At 39.5% G+C, this 18,889-nt stretch overlaps 2 protein-coding genes across 13 annotated transcripts in view; one reads left to right on the forward strand and one right to left on the reverse strand.

The window, feature by feature from the left end:
* The first annotated feature begins 8,148 nt into the window (after nt 1-8,148).
* Nucleotides 8,149-15,426, forward strand: si:ch211-157c3.4 (Lipopolysaccharide-induced tumor necrosis factor-alpha factor homolog-like). The gene is made up of 5 exons (XM_058049971.1): nt 8,149-8,274; nt 12,666-12,709; nt 12,791-12,883; nt 13,717-13,915; nt 14,710-15,426. Exons 2-5 carry the CDS (start codon nt 12,670-12,672, stop codon nt 14,825-14,827), a joined length of 450 nt encoding a protein of 149 aa, XP_057905954.1. The 5' UTR covers nt 8,149-8,274; nt 12,666-12,669; the 3' UTR covers nt 14,828-15,426.
* Nucleotides 15,427-18,192: 2,766 nt separating this feature from the next.
* usp7 (ubiquitin specific peptidase 7 (herpes virus-associated)) overlaps nt 18,193-18,889 on the reverse strand; it is a 25,452-nt gene continuing 24,755 nt past the window's right edge. For all 12 annotated transcript variants that reach the window (XM_058049149.1, XM_058049150.1, XM_058049148.1 and 9 more), the window contains one exon: nt 18,193-18,889. This exon is cut by the window's right edge and continues 365 nt beyond it. The gene's annotated coding sequence lies outside the window, so the exon portion shown is untranslated.

Raw genomic sequence — 18,889 nt, forward strand, 5'->3', positions numbered from 1 at the left:
GGTTGGCTGTTTGTCAGTGCCGTTATGACGTCATGAAATGTATAATAATAAACAAAAGTTGTAATATATCATCCGCAACCTTGGTATCCTCCTAGACCCCACCCTTTCATTTGAACCCCACATCAAACAGTTAACCCGGACTGCATTCTTCCATCTTAAGAACATAGCCCGACTCCGTCCATCACTTACATTCTCTGCCGCTGAATCCCTAATCCATGCATTCATCACCTCCAGAATCGACTACTGCAACAGTATACTCTACGGTACACCATCCAAAACCCTCAACAAACTACAATATATTCACAACTCCGCTGCCCGCCTCCTCACCTCCACCCGCTCCCGTCAACACATTACCCCTGTCCTCAAAAACCTCCACTGGCTTCCCGTCCCCCAACGCATTCACTTCAAAATTCTTCTCATCACCTACAAAGCCCTCCACGATCTGACCCCCCCCCATATCTCACAGACCTCCTCCATCCACATAATCCCCCGCGTCCCCTTCGACGCTCCTCAGACTCAAACCTCCTGGCACTCCCCTGTAAGACCAAGCTCCAAACCTGGGGAGACAGAGCCTTCTCCATCGCTGCCCCCACTCTCTGGAACTCTTTGCCCCACTCACTCCGTGCTTGCCCTGACCTTCCCACCTTCAAAAAACAACTCAAAACCCACCTCTTGAAATCTGTTTTTAATGTCTAACCTTCTATATCTGACTGCTGTGCCCCGCCCCCGCTTTTTTAACTGTGTACTAACCAATGAATGTTGTATTTTGGTGTGTCTTTTATTCTGTTTACTTGCTCTATTCAACTTCATTCTTTTGTAAAGTGTCTTTGAGTATCTTTAAAAGCGCTATACAAATAAAATGTATTATTATTATTATTTATTATTATTAATATTGCTTTTAAAAAGTACCCATATGAAGCTGAAAAAGTCGCAATAGGCGCTTATTTCACTAAATTAGTGACATGAACTTTTCAGTTTCTCTTTATCTCCAACATGCATACAAAGTCACATAAGAATACGACACTTCCTCAATTCAACATGTCCAAAAAGAAGAAGCAGAGCAAATGAACGTTCCTGATAACTAACATGCCGACTGTCTGATGAGAAGTAGCCAAGTCACATGGTGCAGCACACACACACACACACACACACACACACTAATTATGAAAAGATAGGATATGATATTCACATGAACCTGCAGATATGCCACTTTATTCAATATTTCAGTGTGTGTGTGTTTTGTGTGACGGTGTACATTTTTATACGTGTGTATGTGTTTTTAATGACATGCTCTGCATTGACAAACAAGTATTGTCGTTTTCAGCGCCCTCAAATGGTCAACATTCCCATAACGTACTGCAAAAAAAGGCCAGTAAGGATAATTCATAATGCCGCCTTCAGAGAACATACTAACTCCTTATTTCTAAAATCACAAATACAGAACATGCAAACTCCACGCAGAGGGTGGAATCGAACCTTGGTCCTCCGAGCTGTGAGGTCTGCGCGCTAACCACTAGACCGCCATGTCGCCCTAAAAGGAAATTTATTAAATAAAATTAAAATAAATTCAAATTATATTCGGAAAGCAGGAAGTGAACAAAAAACTTCATTCATTCATTCATTTTCTACCGCTTTTCCTCACGAGGGTCGCGGGGGGTGCTGGAGCCTATCCCAGCTGTCTTTGGGCGAGAGGCGGGATACACCCTGGACTGGTCGCCAGCCAATCACAGGGCACATATAGACAAACAACCATTCACACTCACATTCATACCTATGGACAATTTGGAGTCGCTAATTAACCTAGCATGTTTTTGGAATGTGGGAGGAAACCGGAGTACCCGGAGAAAACCCACACATGCACGGGGAGAACATGCAAACTCCACACAGAGATGGCCGAGGGTGGGAATTGAACCCTGGTCTCCTAGCTGTGAGGTCTGCGCGCTAACCACTAGATCGCCATGTCGCCGTAAAAGGAAATTTATTAAATAAAAATAAAATAAATTCAAATTATATTGGGAAAGCAGGAAGTGAACAAAAAAAATTAAAAAAATAAAAATAAAATTAAGTAAAAAAAAAATTAATTGAATAAAATAAAATAAAATTAAAATTATATTAGGAAAGCAGGAAGTGAACAAATGTAACAGTTACTGATTGTAATAGTACCAGATGGATGGGTAGGATTTAATAAGCTTTGCTTCTTCCTACTCCTTTTGGACATGTGGAACTGGGAACTGATTATGTGATGCATTCAATTGTAATCTGATGCATGTTCAAATGAAATTAAACCATTCCCATTACCGTGGAATATTTCTTTATCAAGAATTTCTCCGAGTACGAGTGACACAGTTCGCTTGTGAGTAGAAAAAGAGGGTCACAGCCTTTGTATATCTAAACATTTAACAATGCACCACTTGCTGTAGAATGTACAGCTTTATGAGGTGAGGAATGTCGTCCATCAGGACCATCCAAACACACACACACACACACACACACACACACATGCCGCCACGTCACCCATTTGACATCAAGCACAGACAACACCCTGTCACACACCTTTCCCTGCATTGATACCATTACTGACATTTTTTAAGCACATTTTCTCTCCAAAAAGAGTTGGCCAATTTCTCCTGAGTGAAATCTGACATGTTTTTCATTATTGATGAAAATAACCAACATGAGCTTGGAAGTGTACGAATCCATTCCGATCCAGTGACCAATTGTTAAAAAATGTGGTTGAAATGGCATACAATCCTCCTTAGACGTATTAGATTGAACTTAAAGTTCTGAAGTTCCATCACGATAAATGCGAAAACTAGTTTGTCTGCATCTTTTTCCGACTGGAAGTGTCTTTTAAAATGTTACACGGGTGAACGATTAGCCGGGTTTATCTCTCGGGATTCCTTTCTGTGTGGTTGTATTAATAGTTAATACTTTTTGGGAGGTGGTTACTGCCAACAACACGACAATATACACGTTTTCATGTACTGTATGTTTGTCTAAGCCAGGGGTGGGCAAACTTTTTGACTCGCGGGCCGCATTGAGGGGGGGGGGGGGGGGGGGGGGGGGGGCAGACTATATATTTTACACGTAACAGTCCACCTGGTATTATTGTATCTGTAAAATTGTCATGCAATCTGCTATTATTATTTATTATTTTATATTTATATTTCAATATTTTAAAAAGAATAAAATATTATTCATTCATTCATTTTCTACCGCTTTTCCTCACGAGGGTCGCGGGGGGTTGCTGGAGCCTATCCCAGCTGTCTTCGGGCGTAAGGCGGGGTACACCCTAGACTGGTCGCCAGCCAATCACAGGGCACATATAGACAAACAACCATTCACACTCACATTCATACCTATGGACAATTTGGAATGTTTTTGGAATGTGGGAGGAAACCGGAGTACCCGGAGAAAACCCACGCATGCACGGGGAGAAGGTCTGTGCGCTAACCCCTAGACCACCGTGCCGCCCATAAAATATTATAATAATTAAAATAAAATTAAAATAATAATTATTATATTATTATTATGTAAAATATGCAAATATAACAATATTATTATATATAATTAATATAATAATTTGCATTAATATAATTAATATAATAATCATAATAGTTATAATAATATAATTATTATTATTATTATTATTATGTGCTTGTGTCTCTTTTTTCAGGAGCACTTTGTAAACAACAGACCATGTCAAACAACGAAATTGATACAACCATCAAAAGGTTGGCTCAGGCCATGATGCCAGGTTGTATGTTGAGTTTAAATGAAATACTTTGGAAAGATTGGGCGGGCCGTATTCAAACACTTGGCGGGCCGGATGTGGCCCCCGGGCCGTAGTTTGCCCACCCCTGGTCTAAGCTATCGTTTCTTTAAGCTTGAATGAATGTTTGTGGTCTAAGTACAGAACCCTGTGCAACCCCTGAATAAGTACGGTAGACTTAAAGGTTTAAAAACGTCTTAAAAAATGGTCTTCTTTTAAAAAATAGCGCTGAATAATAGTTTCCAGTGAAAGGGCTCAGAAGAACCAGCAGCGAGATACCGTTCCAGCGGTTCCGTAGATGCTATCGTGACTCAGATCGTCATAATAATCATGCTAATTATGTCTGGTTTAATGGTGGTATAAGACTTTGGTTTGTACTGTATGTATGTACCGGACAAGTTGATCAACAAAACTTATTACTGCCTGTAATAAAGTGATCTTAAGTGAAAACTGTCATAAACAAAATCAAGCACAGTGGAACCTCAGTTAGCATGTTCTTCGGTTAATATTTATGCCAAAATGTAGCTGCGGTTTGTGTACATTCTGTAGGTTCCGTACAATATGGCGCCCTTGTTATGGACTCATTCAATCCCAGCCATTTTTCAAAAGTTTTGGATTATTTTTACTGCTTTTTCAAGCCACACAGAATATTGTATTCTTGGGCGATATACGTAGACATGGTACATGCAAAAAAAAAAAAAAAAAAAATTGATGAGAGTCCGTTCTTTCAGCGGTAATCAGCAGTAGTTTTTATGAAAAGATACATTTCAAGCATAAATTTAGACATATGAATTTAGACAACATAAACGACACAAAACTACTATATACTAAATAAAACTAAATTAAACAAAACTACTAAATACTTGTCTCTGTTTGTTATACATTTTTGAAAAACAAGCAATTTTGTGTCGCTCACAAAAATAAAATAAAAATTTATGAGGAACAAAATTTTAATTTCAGCCCAAAAGCTTTGACCATGAATGTATCATCACTTATTTACGTTTTCAGGCGGCTATGTCTACAGAAGACGCCTAAACAAGTCATCGCCTGGTCACCGATTGTTGATTTGAAGCCTCGCTCCTATCATACAGAGGATCTTTTTCATGACATCATGCCGACAGACGAGCTTCATTTTTAAGCTATAATCTTTCTGGAAAATGGCATTCCTTATAAACACCCGCGTCGCAGTGGTTTGTGGATATTTTGTCTTTTTTTTTCCCCACCCTGCCTGATTTGAAGTTAATGAATGGAATATCTTCATAGTTAGAGCATAAAGAACCTATAACACCCCTATAGTCACCTTTACAGTCATTGTTTACACCACGTTGTAACTCTTATGTTGTCGGGACTCGACACGGCCTAGCTAGCGAGCTAACCAGTGAGCCTTGAATTGATTTTCTTCTAAACATAAAAAGTCAAAATCTTACCACTTTGTTTTATTTACAAACTGAGCTTGAAACAGAAAACCAACCAAGTGCAACGAAATGCATACCTTGAGAGGAGTGGAGCGTACAAGCGTACTCGAGGGTTGATATCACAAGATCTCGAGAGATTAAAGCGTGACTAGATTTTTCCTTCAGGAAAAAAAAAAAAAAAAAATCTCATAATAATGACTTCATAATTTTGCCGGCTTCTGTACATTAGCATGCGCTAATGCTCATTTCTCGCCTCCAAACAGGCAGGAATAGAGTTCACTGTCTGCTTCATATACGGAACAATGGTGAACAGAGTGAGACCTCTTGTCAGTCATACAGTTGCTCGCACACAAACAGCAAAAGAGTGCTTGTTGAGTCACAATTGTTGAGGTTTCCATTTAAGGCTGCACGGTGGACGAGTGGTTAACAGCTAGGAGACCCGAGTTCGATTCCGCCCTCGACCATCACTGTGTTTTCTCCGGGTACTCCGGTTTCCTCCCACATTCCAAAAACATGCTAGGTTAATTAGCGACTCCAAATTGTCCATAGGTATGAATGTGAGTGTGAATGGTTGTTTGTCTATATGTGCCCTGTGATTGGCTGGCCACCAGTCCAGGGTGTACCCCGCCTCTCGCCCCGAAGACAGCTGGGATAGACTCCAGCACCACCCACAACTCTCGTGAGGATAAGCGGTAGAAAATGAATGAATGTTTCCTTTTAAGGCTGCACGGTGGTGGAGTGGTTAACATGCATGCCACACAGCTAGGAAACCTGGGTACGATTCCCCGTTCTGGCATCTCTGTGTGGAGTTTACATTTTCCCCAGGTACTCCAGTTTCCTCCCACATTCCAAAAACATGCTAGGTTAATTAGCGACTCCAAATTGTCCATAGGTATGAATGTGAGTGTGAATGGTTGTTTGTCTATATGTGCCCTGTGATTGGCTGGCCACCAGTCCAGGGTGTACCCCGCCTCTCGCCCCAAAGACAGCTGGGATAGGCTCCAGCACCCCCGCGACCCTCGTTAAGATAAGCGGTAGAAAATGAATGAATGAATGAGTTCTCCTCCTATTTTGTGTGGAAGTGGTAACTTTTTGGCTTCTTATTTTGTCTTTCCCCACCCTCGGTCATTTCTGTATGGAGTTTGCATGTTCTCCCCGTGCATGCGTGGGTTTTCTCCGGGTACTCCGGTTTCCTCCCACATTCCAAAAACATGCTAGGTTAATTAGTGACTCCAAATTGTCCATAGGTATGAATGTGAGTGTGAATGGTTGTTTGTCTATATGTGCCCTGTGATTGGCTGGCCACCAGTCCAGGGTGTACCCCGCCTCTCGCCCCGAAGACAGCTGGGATAGGCTCCAGCATACTCTGACTGATAGACTGAGAGTACAATTACATAATTATCACGACTATTATTATTCATCACTATCTTGTTTTTTTCTCTCCCTATAATAGAATAATTGCTTTTGGCAGTACACAGCATTGAGAATTGAACATTGAGTGCCAACAAGGCACAACCCTCTGAGTTTCCTCTTGCACATCATTGTTGTTTGTCCTGTGTTCTCGGATCTCCTCAATTCTGTAAATGATGCACTTTATATGTCCACTCAATGCTTCTAATTGAAAAATAATAATAATAATAATAATTTGCACATGGGCGGCACGGTGGTCTAGGGGTTAGCGCGCAGACCTCACAGCTAGGAGACCAGGGTTCAATCCCACCCTCGGGCATCTCTGTGTGGAGTTTGCATGTTCTCCCCGTGCATGCGTGGGTTTTCCTCCCACATTCCAAAAACATGCTAGGTTAATTAGCGACTCCAAATTGTCCATAGGTATGAATGTGAGTGTGAATGGTTGTTTGTCTATATGTGCCCTGTGATTGGCTGGCGACCAGTCCAGGGTGTACCCCGCCTTACGCCCGAAGACAGCTGGGATAGGCTCCAGCACCCCCCGCGACCCTCGTGAGGATTAGCGCTAGAAAATGAATGAATGAATGAACCTCCTAAATGTGTTTTTTTTAACATTATTAGAGCTCTCTAGACATGAAGTAGCACCCCTATAGTCACTTATACACTCCTATAATTCATTATTTATGACATTACACAACTCTTTTGCTGGAGACCCGAGTTCAATTCCACCACTCGGTCATCTCTGTGTGAAGTTTGCATGTTCTCCCCGTGCATGCGTGGGTTTTCTCCGGGTACTCCGGTTTTCCTCCCACATTCCAAAAACATGCTAGGTTAATTAGCGACTCCAAATTGTCCATAGGTATGAATGTGAGTGTGAATGGTTGTTTGTCTATATGTGCCCTGTGATTGGCTGGCGTGTACCCCGCCTTACGCCCGAAGACAGCTGGGATAGGCTCCAGCACCCCCCACGACCCTCGTGAGGAAAAAGCGGTAGAAAATGAATGAATGAATGAATGAATTTGCACATGCTGGTAGGTTTGCAGTAATATTAAAAGTTCCCTTCTCCCTTCTGGGAGGGGGGGGGGGGGCACTATTTCAGAAGCAGTGGAATGACCAATATGTCCTATAACGAGTTGCCTTATTTTGCAGAAAGGTTCCATTGTCGTCATGGATACCAAATATAAGTCTAAGTTCAATACCGTGAAATTTACAGGAAATTAATTCAACAAGACCGTGATGGGAAAGAAGGCCAAAACCCCGGGAAAACCGTGTGTTTTTTTTTTTTTTTTTTTTTTTGGGGGGGGGGGGGTTCTTATCCAGCAAACATCATGAATGGTCCAGGTCAGGTGACCTGCTTTTAAAGCACACCTCAGCAAGAGTCAAAACAGGTTGGACTCCCTTACGGATGATGACGCATTACACGCTCGCCTTCAATAATCTCTGAGAAACAAAGACCAAGAAGAAGCGAGATCATTCCGTACGAATTGTGCCGTTTCGACTGAGAAGGCGGAGCCTGGGGGGTGGGGGGTGGGCGTGTTGGAGGTTGGAGGTGAGGGAAAGGGTGTGGAGTACAGGTGAGAAGCGCCGGAGCCGAGAGTGGGGACCCGTTTGGACTGTTGTACGGCGGTAGCGGTAGCAGCTCTGCACATCTCTGTACACCGATACCACCACCTGGACCAGGTGAGACTCTTACGCTTATTATGGGATGGACTGTTTACTACTGTTTACTACTTCACAGCGATGAAAAAGTCTCCAAAAATGACTTTGCAGACTGCTAAATGTCTTTTATGCTATTTTATTCATAACAGAGTGTGTTTCGTGGTATGCTACATATAATTCAATCAATAATTAATAAAAAATTCAATCAAATTAAACCCATCCATACAGATTCCAAGATCATCTGTGGATGCAGAAAAAAATTATTTTGGATATGACCACGGCCAAATGCCATGAAGTTCTATTATAGTAAGATTAGGCATATGTCCAGTTAAGTTTTTTTTTTTTTTTTTTTTAAACAGTAAAAATGTTGAAAACAAACACCTTTTAATTAATTTATAGTATTTATAGGACCTCCTATTTGTGGGATATTTTGCATCAGTTGCACCAATCGGGTCAATAATGCTGAACTTTGCAATGTATTTGATTAAAATCCAATAAACTGTGGCCAACTTGATGATTTTTACGCTAACGTAGATTTACAGGAGTCGGATTAATTCCTGTGCAATTGTGCAATCGACACTAAAACCGGGGTCGTCGCTTCCAGAATATGATACAGTTGCGTGCCCCCAAAACTGATTTTTCACACTTTGACATCGCTGAAGTTCGCTTGTTTGAAAATTATGTTTTTCTTTATTTTTCTCAAGCCGCTTTGACACATACTTTGAAAAGAAAATGCAGAAATTTGCAGCGCAGTACGTGATTTTTCTCGTTTGTTTTGGTTACAGTTCATCACACTGACGATAATGTGCGATAATGGGAAAAATGCCAGCTCAAATCCGAGTGATGTTCAATGTCGTGACGTTAATGCGGTCATTTGCAGTTCCCTGAGCCGCAGCTTGTTAAAAAAAGGAAGGCAGACAGTGAGCATTCCATACTTTCTAGCAGGTTGGACCAGCATACAGTCAGACCATCAAGACCACACCTTTGGTACAGGTGTGAATGTGTCTGAGGTGACGCAGGTTGCGCATCCGAGGGCGGGTTCGAGTCTACGTAACAACATCTCTTGTTGCCGTGACCGCAGAATGCAGACCGACTTGATCAGGAGCCATTTTTTTTTATAGAACTCATTTATCTTTTAAGACAGATGCGGCTGCGTTGGCGTCACCCGCCTCTGTGCACAGAACAGAGACAGGCAGCACTCACGTTCGATGTCCATGTTGGACACATTGAAACGTCCCGACAGATGCCACTACCAATTTTAGCACCCCCTGTGGATAGTTTTCTTACTAACCACTAAATCATTAATTTGCATCACAAGCACTTGAATGCAGCAGATGCGTACCGCCATTTTTTTTTTTTTTTAAAGCAAACCAAAACATGAAGAAATGTCACTCCACTTGCTTGTACTGTGAAGTCGAAAAGCAACCAGTTGGCCAAGATGAATTGCGATGACAACAAGCTGTCAGTCACCACACACACACACACACACACACACACACACACACACACACAGACTATATACACAGCATATATAGCATAGTCCGACCACCTAGCATTTATCTTCTGTGCACCACCCAACCACCAAGATATAATATATCCCACTCGAGCTGCGACAATTAATCATTCATCCCATTAATCAACAACTATTTCGATATTGAATTAATCATCTTAATATTCTCTGATTTCCGCCTCTTGCATGTGAATATTTCTGAGTTTTCTTTGTCACATTCTATATTTATCTCCGTGTTTTATGCCGAACATATAATTTTGACTTTAAACTGTATTATGGAAAGCAGGAAGTGGTACCCATTATGTCATTGGATGGTCATATCACCTCGTACTTCGGTACGTGACAAAAAAAATAAATAAATAAAATTAAGTAAAAAGACATTTCTTAATTAAATAAAATTAAAATAAATCAAAAGTATACAGGAAAGCAGGAAGTGAACAAAAAAATAAATTAATAAAATAAAAATTAATAAAATGAAGTAAAAAAAAAAATTAATTAAATACAATTAAAATGATATACGGAAAGCAGGAAGTGAACAAATGTAACAGTTACTGATTGTAAAAGTACCAGATGGAGGGGTAGGATTTAATAAGCTTTGCTTCTTCCTACTCCTTTTGGACATGTGGAACTGGGAACTGATTATGGGATGGCACTCAATTGTAATCTGATGCATGTTTAAATGAAATTAAACCATTACCATTACCGTGTACCATATTCATTACCGTTACATTTTTTTTACATGAAAACATGACTGTTTTTGAATTACAAAATTCAAAAATAATAAAAAAAAAAAACAAGCGATTCCCAACCACTGTGTTGCAGCTGGAAATGATTATTTACGACATATAATGTAAGCTATGTACAGTGACAGGCGGAAGAGTTATATGGCGACATACTGTATTATCACATAGGGTATATGTTTTGGCGGCCATTTTGTGCTGTGAGTCGGTGAACACTGATTTGTGCCACGCAAAGAGAGAAATAAGATGACTGCAGACGGGCATTTTGGAATTCTGGAATTCTGAACTCAAACCGAGCCGTCTGTCTTAAAAGGCAGCAGCTGTACCATTACACTATTAAAAGGTGGCTGACAAGTGATTCCGCCGCCTGCTGTCAATCATTGGTAACGAGCAAAGAGTGCGGCGTAAATTGACTCGCTACCCCCGTCGTTCTCGGCGCATTTGCCGAGAATGCGCCCCCTTGCGTGAGATGTGCTATGAAAAAGCTTGATATTTCTTTTCTCGGTTGATTAATTAAAAAGTTCCAACTGCATATATTGACGTTATTTCCACAAGAAAATTTGCAAGCAACATGAGAGTCACCGGCATTTTTCTCGGCACACCCTTTCATCGGTGACTGAGGCAAAGCATGCAGCAAAGCCACATTCTTGCACTAGTGTGTGTGTGTGTGTGTGTGTGTGTGTGTGTGTGTGTGTGAAACAATGACAATAAAACATCATCCGTTCTGTCAAGTGAGGAATATGGCTTGGCACACACATTTCAGCGAATGAGACAAGTGCATGAGAGAAAGTGTGCAAGAAAATCAGCAACCGAGTGTGTATGTGTGTGTGTGTGTGTGTGTGTGTGTGTGTGTGTGTGAGATAAACGCAAAGTACGCTTCTACGTATTTTGATGTCATACAAAAAGATGACCATGAGTCATGTGCAACTTTTCGACAAGTTTTTCTCGTTCTGGGTCATTCATTGACGCGGTCACATGGTCCATTATTTACTTTCATGCCACAAAAACAGATTCTTCGGGCCTGGTTATCATAGTTTATCATTTATGTATGATAAAAATATCAAGTTATGAGAGACAGTGTAGTCGTTGTCCTACGACATGTGTCTAACTTGCGAGTTGGGAGTTTGTTTTTTTTTTGTCTAAAAAAAAAAAAAAAAAAGTGAAAATAAAATAAGCCATTCAGAAATAAAAGGCAATAAATTAAATAAAAAATATACTTTTTTTAATGTAAATAAAATAAAATAAAAAATCATAATATATATATATATATATATGATAAAATAAACAGTAATAAAATGAAATTCAAAAATAAACATAATAAAAAATAAAAACAGTAATATTGCATATATTGCTAGGGATAAAAATACGGTTGGTATCGGTATCAGATTTTTTCCTGATCATGAAAAACGATATTTTAAAAAAATGTATACAACACATGTGTGTTCATACAGGATATATGTCATGTTACACATATCCGTACTGGAAATTGAGAGTTAAAGAAAATCAGCAATATGTTTTTTTTTGGGGGGCAAAAAAGCCAATATTGGATTAAAAAAAAAATCACTAGAAACCTCAACTGAAGTCTGAAATTTAAAAATATACATAGAAATCTTTCGATTCAGCAGCAAGGTGGCCTCATGATAAAACATGAATCATAATAATTGAATCATAAATTGATTTTTATTGTTAAACTAAGCTAAACAATGACTTTATGCATAATATCTAACATATCTGTCATTTAACTTATACTCTCCAGTTAAATGAATGATGAACAACGCAGGCATGAAAAGAAATTACGGGCCCCCGTTTTGAGTCCCACACGTTATGTAAATAACAATAATTGGTTTTAATGCGATTGTTTTCTTGAACGCAATTAAAGCAAATGTATCCTATTGGGTACATTTTGGGTGGATGAAGGAACATTTCTCTGAGGTGCCACACCCTAGCAGGACGCGCGGCAAGGGCGTTTCCCCCCCCTCTTAACCATCCCATGCACAAACAAACATGAACAGAAAGCACCCGTCTTTACGCAATCCATCCATTCGTTCACACAGCATCAGTCAAGCGTGTACGCCCTCTAGCGACAGGGAGGGGAACATCACACGTGTGTCTCCACTGAGTGACAAGCTCTCTTATTAACATTCCTTTTATTTCTCTTGCAGCACGATGAGCGATCAAAAACATCCTCCTCCCTATACCATCCCAAGTAAGCTCACTTCATTATATATATATATTTGCATTTTTCATCCACGCCTTCATTCGTTTACTTTACTTTATTTTACTTTAGCTGTAGCTGAAAGTCAAGCTGACAAGGTGAAGGTCTACCATGTCCACACTCCATTCAACGCCTCCTTACCGGACCAGTCTCAGGCAGTACCAGGTATATATACACATATATATATACATATATATACACCTTCACATGCACACAAATGTATACATTACTCTATCATTGTATTAAATTGAATAATAAATTCCTTCCTTCCTGTAGAGCTATGCACGCTTCCCTCCGACATGTAGTATTATGTCTTTATTATCAGAAATTTACTACATTATTCTCCCAATATTATGACTTTTTAAAAATAAATTTACAATTATATTATCTTTTTTTTATGTGGCCCTAATACTGTGTCATAGGTGTTTTGAGTGCACACCAACTAAATATATTGATTTCTAAACAGTGATGCACTAGCCATAAATATTAATTATATATATATATATATAAATATTAAATATTTTTTATCATAACTTATAACTCTTATAACAACCAACTTTGGGGTATTTATAAGAACACGGTCACGTGTTCAAGGGAGCCACGCCCCCCCCTCATACGGCTGGGTTTGAAAACCACTCGACATGTAGAACGTTACTGCCCTCTACTGCCCGTACAATGAACAGCAGCTCAGAACTACGCTATACACCTGTCGCTAACCAAACTAAATTGTGTACTCACCTTTTAAAAATGTCCAATTTGACTCTCCAGTTCACGTGTCGGTAACAATACTAACGAATTGTGAACTCACCTCTTAAAAATGTCCAATTTGAACCTTTTGTTCAGTCTTTCCCGAAGGCCTGAATCAGAAAACTAAAAAAAAGCACACCGAACCTGAATGTAGCAATATACAATAAATACAACATGGCGTAACGACATTAACTTAATACACACAAGAGTACTTGCTCAGTATTTTTGTTGTTTTCTTCTCCCTCCGTCAGTGTACACCGGCGGAAGCGGAGGTCCGGGCGCAGGCTTCGATGGCGAGGGCAAAAGTAAATTTAGGAGCTACGACACGGCGCTGGGGCGTACTTCCGGTATGACCACGTGCCCCTCCTGCAATCAGCAGGTGATGACCAATGTTGAATACAAAGCAGGAACCTACGCATGGTTGATGGTTCTACTCTTCATCTGCCTCGGGTGAGTGTCAGTTATTTTGGCCCATCGGCCAATAAAAATATACAGTATTCGCCTATATAAATATATCATACAGTATTCGCCTATGTTACTTACTTGATTCAGATTCAAAAAACTTTATTTATACACAAAGAGGCCAATTCACTTGACAACATGGGACAGAGGACTGCACTGGTTCGCGCCATTGCACAGCTACTTGTTGCTAGGTAGAATTCCTGAGGACACCCAATGAAAAATTAGCATATGTAAGCCCTTGTTTATGTGGTTAATTGTGGTTATAAGCGTCTAAATACGGTTTCGAACATTATCAGAGCCCTAGCAGTCACATTTATACTCATTTATACTCACATATATTACCCAATATAGTCGACATAATAGAAAATAAGACAGAAATTCGACATAACAGAGTCGGCTAGCATTGACTTACACCTAGTGATAATACTACATATGCTAACATACAGTAAGTACTGTAGTTTAGTTCATTTAGCCATTTTTATCCTTACAAATGCATAATTTAGGCCAAACATTTGTTTATATATAATATTTTTACTCATAGGCCCCAAAAAAACAGATTAAAAAAAGTATTTATTTTGAAAAATCATGGAAAGTGAAGCTGTAAAGGGTCGACTGTACACTATTCCCCTTACTATGTTTATTCCTTGGTAATAGGATTCTGATGGACCTGAGAAAATGGACAGGGAGATCTGGCAGAAACACAAATTCATGCATATGTAGTAATGATAATAGGGAAAGCAAAAAAAACAAAAAGTCTAAGTGTGTATATGTGTATGTTCCAGGTTATGGCTGTGCTGCTGTCTGATCCCGCTGTTGATGAAACGATTCAAGGACGTGCACCACTTTTGCCCTCGCTGCAACTCGCTGCTGCACGTGGAGAAGAAACAATGCTGTGAATGAAGCACATGAAGAAAGAAACGCACCGGTAGAAATAAAGACGTACACTATTAAACATCCTTGTACCTTTGTCCCGAAACACCCTCACTACTACTAGATTAATTTGACTTATTTCTACGGGGTGGAAGCTACCTTGAATGGCTTAAAACGTTGAAGAACTTGATGAGCGAACGCAGCGATTCGGTGAGATTCAATGCATCCTTCCCAGGCATTTGTTTGGGAGTCATCATTCCTACCAATACAGTTGAAATGAAGGCTTGTACATACATGTTATCCTATTAAGGAGTGATTATCCACAAGGAAACAGGCTCACACTTTAGCATTAGCATCGTTTCCTTGCCTCCCTAACGTATGTGTGTGCGTACAGATGAGTAAGCTATGGAACGTGTATCCTATATGTTGTATATGAAGGACGTTAAAAAAAAAAAACAAGCTGGAAAAGAAAAGCCGAGGTCATGTGCGACACACGATGGAAAACATCTTTCATGAGTCCAAACTCAACAAGTCTTAATTTCTAAGACTTAAAAAAATATTATATTCCTTTCTGACCAATCCCATAATTGTGACTTCATTTTTTGTCAAATAAAACTATAAAAATATTACACACTGTGTGGTACTTTTCTTAGTGGGTGGGGAAGAAAGAGTGATGAATTATAGTATGTATGAGTGTTTATAATAAAGGCGCTACTTGTAGTCCATCCTCCAAACCAACAGGGGGCACCAAAAGTCATTTACAGTAATCAAAAAAAACCTGAATGATTATATTCATGCTTTTTCATTAAATGTTGCAGTCCAATTGAAACACTTAATTTCACTTTTACATTTAAATACAGCAACATTTTGAATATGTTATGAATATACTTCATTTCTACATGAAACAAAAATGTATTCATTATAATCCTCATTAAGACAACAAATGAGAAAAAGACAATTTGAGACAACCTAAATGAAACTACTAGAACTAAGAAATAATAATAATACAAAAGATGCGGGTAAGGGAGTTTCCCTTACGCAAGATATATATTTTTATAACATAGATATTAACATTTTTATATTGTGTTATCATTAAAAGGCATTTAATTGTTGGATTAGGAGAAAACTAGTGGCTCACCAGTGCCCCCAGTGGTGTACATTGGTAAAAGCTGAAAGTGACACTAGTCCAGTGGTGTACGTTGGTAAAAGCCGAAAGTGACACTAGTGCCTCTAGTGGTGTACATTGGTAAAAGTCGAAAGTGACACTAGTGCTAAACAGCGCCTCCTGTGGTGTACATTGGTAAAAGTCGAAAGTGACACTAGTGCTAAACAGCGCCTCCTGTGGTGTACATTGGTAAAAGTCGAAAATGACACTAGTGCTAAACAGCGCCTCCTGTGGTGTACATTGATAAAAGCCGAAAGTGACGTTAGTGCTCACTAGTGCCCCCAGTGGTGTACATTGGTAAAAGCCGCAAGTGACCAGTGCTAAACAGCGCCTCCTGTGGTGTACATTGGTAAAAGCCGAAAGTGACACTAGTGCTAAACAGCGCCTCCAGTGGTGTACATTGGTAAAAGTCGAAAATGACACTAGTGCTAAACAGCGCCTCCTGTGGTGTACATTGGTAAAAGTCGAAAATGACACTAGTGCTAAACAGCGCCTCCTGTGGTGTACATTGGTAAAAGCCGAAAGTGACGTTAGTGCTCACTAGTGCCCCCAGTGGTGTACATTGGTAAAAGCCGCAAGTGACCAGTGCTAAACAGCGCCTCCTGTGGTGTACATTGGTAAAAGTCGAAAGTGACACTAGTGCTAAACAGTGCCTCCAGTGGTGTACATTGGTAAAAGCCGAAAGTGACACTAGTGCTAAACAGCGCCTCCTGTGGTGTACATTGGTAAAAGTCGAAAATGACACTAGTGCTAAACAGCGCCTCCTGTGGTGTACATTGGTAAAAGTCAAGTGACACTAGTGCTCACGACTGCCCCCAGTGGTGTACATTGGTAAAAGCCGAAAGTGACACTAGTGCTAAACAGCGCCTCCTGTGGTGTACATTGGTAAAAGTCAAAAGTGACACTAGTGCTCACGACTGCCCCCAGTGGTGTACATTGGTAAAAGCTGTTTACTGAAGAGGAAGTTTGAACATTTTTGTCTACTAATCTATAATCTGTCCACAAAAATAGTGTAATATTAAAATGTATTTTATACTGTGATAGTGACTCAGTGCTGCCCCTTGAGGTAAAACGTGGTACTACAAATAAGTTAGTTTTAATGGCCTTTTTTATATTTTAACAAGTCGATTTAGGTCTCAGTCCTCCACCTCAGCCATTTATCATTCCATGATAAAGTGTGGATTAAAGATTAAACTGCTAAAAAATTTAACTCAGTCCCGTCACCATAGGTCAACCACTCGTAGAAGAAGCTGCAGGATTTCAATTTTTTTTTTTTTTTGTAGAAAATTTTATTCAACATACATTTTCCAGCAAAAAGGCAATATACAGGAATAGTTTGTCGTACACTGCTGCTACACTGAGGATTTTAAATTTAAAAAGATCAAAAATGAAAATGTGATTCCGCAGGTCATCTTTAGTTTGCACTGCACGTTTTGGGAGACAAGACAAACCCGATGCAGTTAGTTTGGAAAACAAATCCAAAATGTAACAGAATAGAACTGTCAAATGGTACATCAGGAACGCAAAGGAAAAAAACAAAAACAAAAACAAGAAAAAAAAAAAAGCCTACACACAAGAAATATGAACAACCGGCTCCTTCTGTACCCAACAACAAAGGCGAGTGTTTCTTTAAATTTTACACGTCCATATTTTTTTTTTTTAAATATACAATTCTTAAATGTTGTCTTTACAGAGCCCGCTAATAGCGCTATGAGAGGAGCATTTGAAAAGAAAAAAATAATTTCATAAGGATTAAAGTTTTCTTCCAATGCTGGTTTTTGCCTCTACACAATCCTCTTAAATCCGGTCAAGACTGCAAGCCCCCTTGCCACATGGGGGGCGACACTTCCACTCAAGGACATGGGAGGGATGGAGGAAGAAGACCAAGATGGTTTAGTACCAAACAAGGAACAACCAAGAGAAGCCGAGTAAGATGCTAATCTGTTGTGTTCCTCACCAAAAAAGAATCCAAAATGGAGATTTTTTCTTTTTTACCAATCCTGAGAAACCGCTGACATTAAGTGCCAATGTGCAAGATGAAATACAGACAAAATTCTTCCTCATTTTTTTCCCATTTATTATTTTTTTTAAACATATGCAGTGGAATCTTATTACTTTATAATAATACAAGTTCTGCAGAAAGACAAAAAATATTTTTTTGCTCCCAACAAAACTAAGTGAGAAAGAACTGTGTGCGTAAACGTGGAAATACTTGTTTTTTTTTCTCTCGTTGTTGTTGTTGTTGTTGTTGCACTAAAAAGGATGGGAGCAGAAAATGTAAGAAGCACACTCAGGCTTTGCAAAAAAAGAGGATGGATGCCACCACTTTTTCCCAGCACTTCTCTCTTCTTCTTCTTCTTCTTGTTGTTGACAAATTGTCGGTCAAAAAGTGGCCTTTTGTCCCTCTCTCTCCCTGTCAGTTAGTCCTTGCAAACGTACTTCTACTAAACTGTCCCCACAGCAGCAGCAGCAGCGTGATGCCTCTCTTCAAGCGAGTCTTCATTTAAAAAAAAAAAAAAAAAAAAATCAAACCCAAAACAAAATAAAACCAAAAAAAAAACTCAACGGAGAAAAAACAAACATGAGTGAGGCGGAAGAAAGGGGGGGGGAAAAAAATTAGGTCTAGAACTTTTGTTATGTATATTTATAGATATATACATTATAGTATAATATTTTATACTCATGTCTCCACTTATTAAAATTCAATTTCTGCCACTCCCAGGCAACAAAAACAGGCAGCCAACAGTTAAGAGAAGCCGGGGGAAAGAAAAGGCTCGTAATATGAAAGGGCTTAGCTTTTAAAAAAAAAAAAAAAAAAAAAAAAGGAGGGTTGGGGGTCGAACCTGTGGATGGGTTAAAAAAAAAAAAAAGGGATAAAGTTGGTGGAATTTATTTTGATAAGGGATGATCCATCAGCTGCAGCGATA

Source organism: Doryrhamphus excisus, chromosome 15 (assembly GCF_030265055.1).
Source record: "Doryrhamphus excisus isolate RoL2022-K1 chromosome 15, RoL_Dexc_1.0, whole genome shotgun sequence".
Lineage (NCBI taxonomy): Eukaryota > Metazoa > Chordata > Actinopteri > Syngnathiformes > Syngnathidae > Doryrhamphus > Doryrhamphus excisus.

Coding starts and splice junctions, on each gene's coding strand:
- si:ch211-157c3.4 (XM_058049971.1), top strand. CDS start 12,670: ATGAGCGATCAAAAACATCCTCCTCCCTATACCATCCCAA. Junction 12,710..12,790: donor TCCTCCCTATACCATCCCAA/GTAAGCTCACTT, acceptor ATTTTACTTTAG/CTGTAGCTGAAAGTCAAGCT. Junction 13,916..14,709: donor CTACTCTTCATCTGCCTCGG/GTGAGTGTCAGT, acceptor TGTATGTTCCAG/GTTATGGCTGTGCTGCTGTC.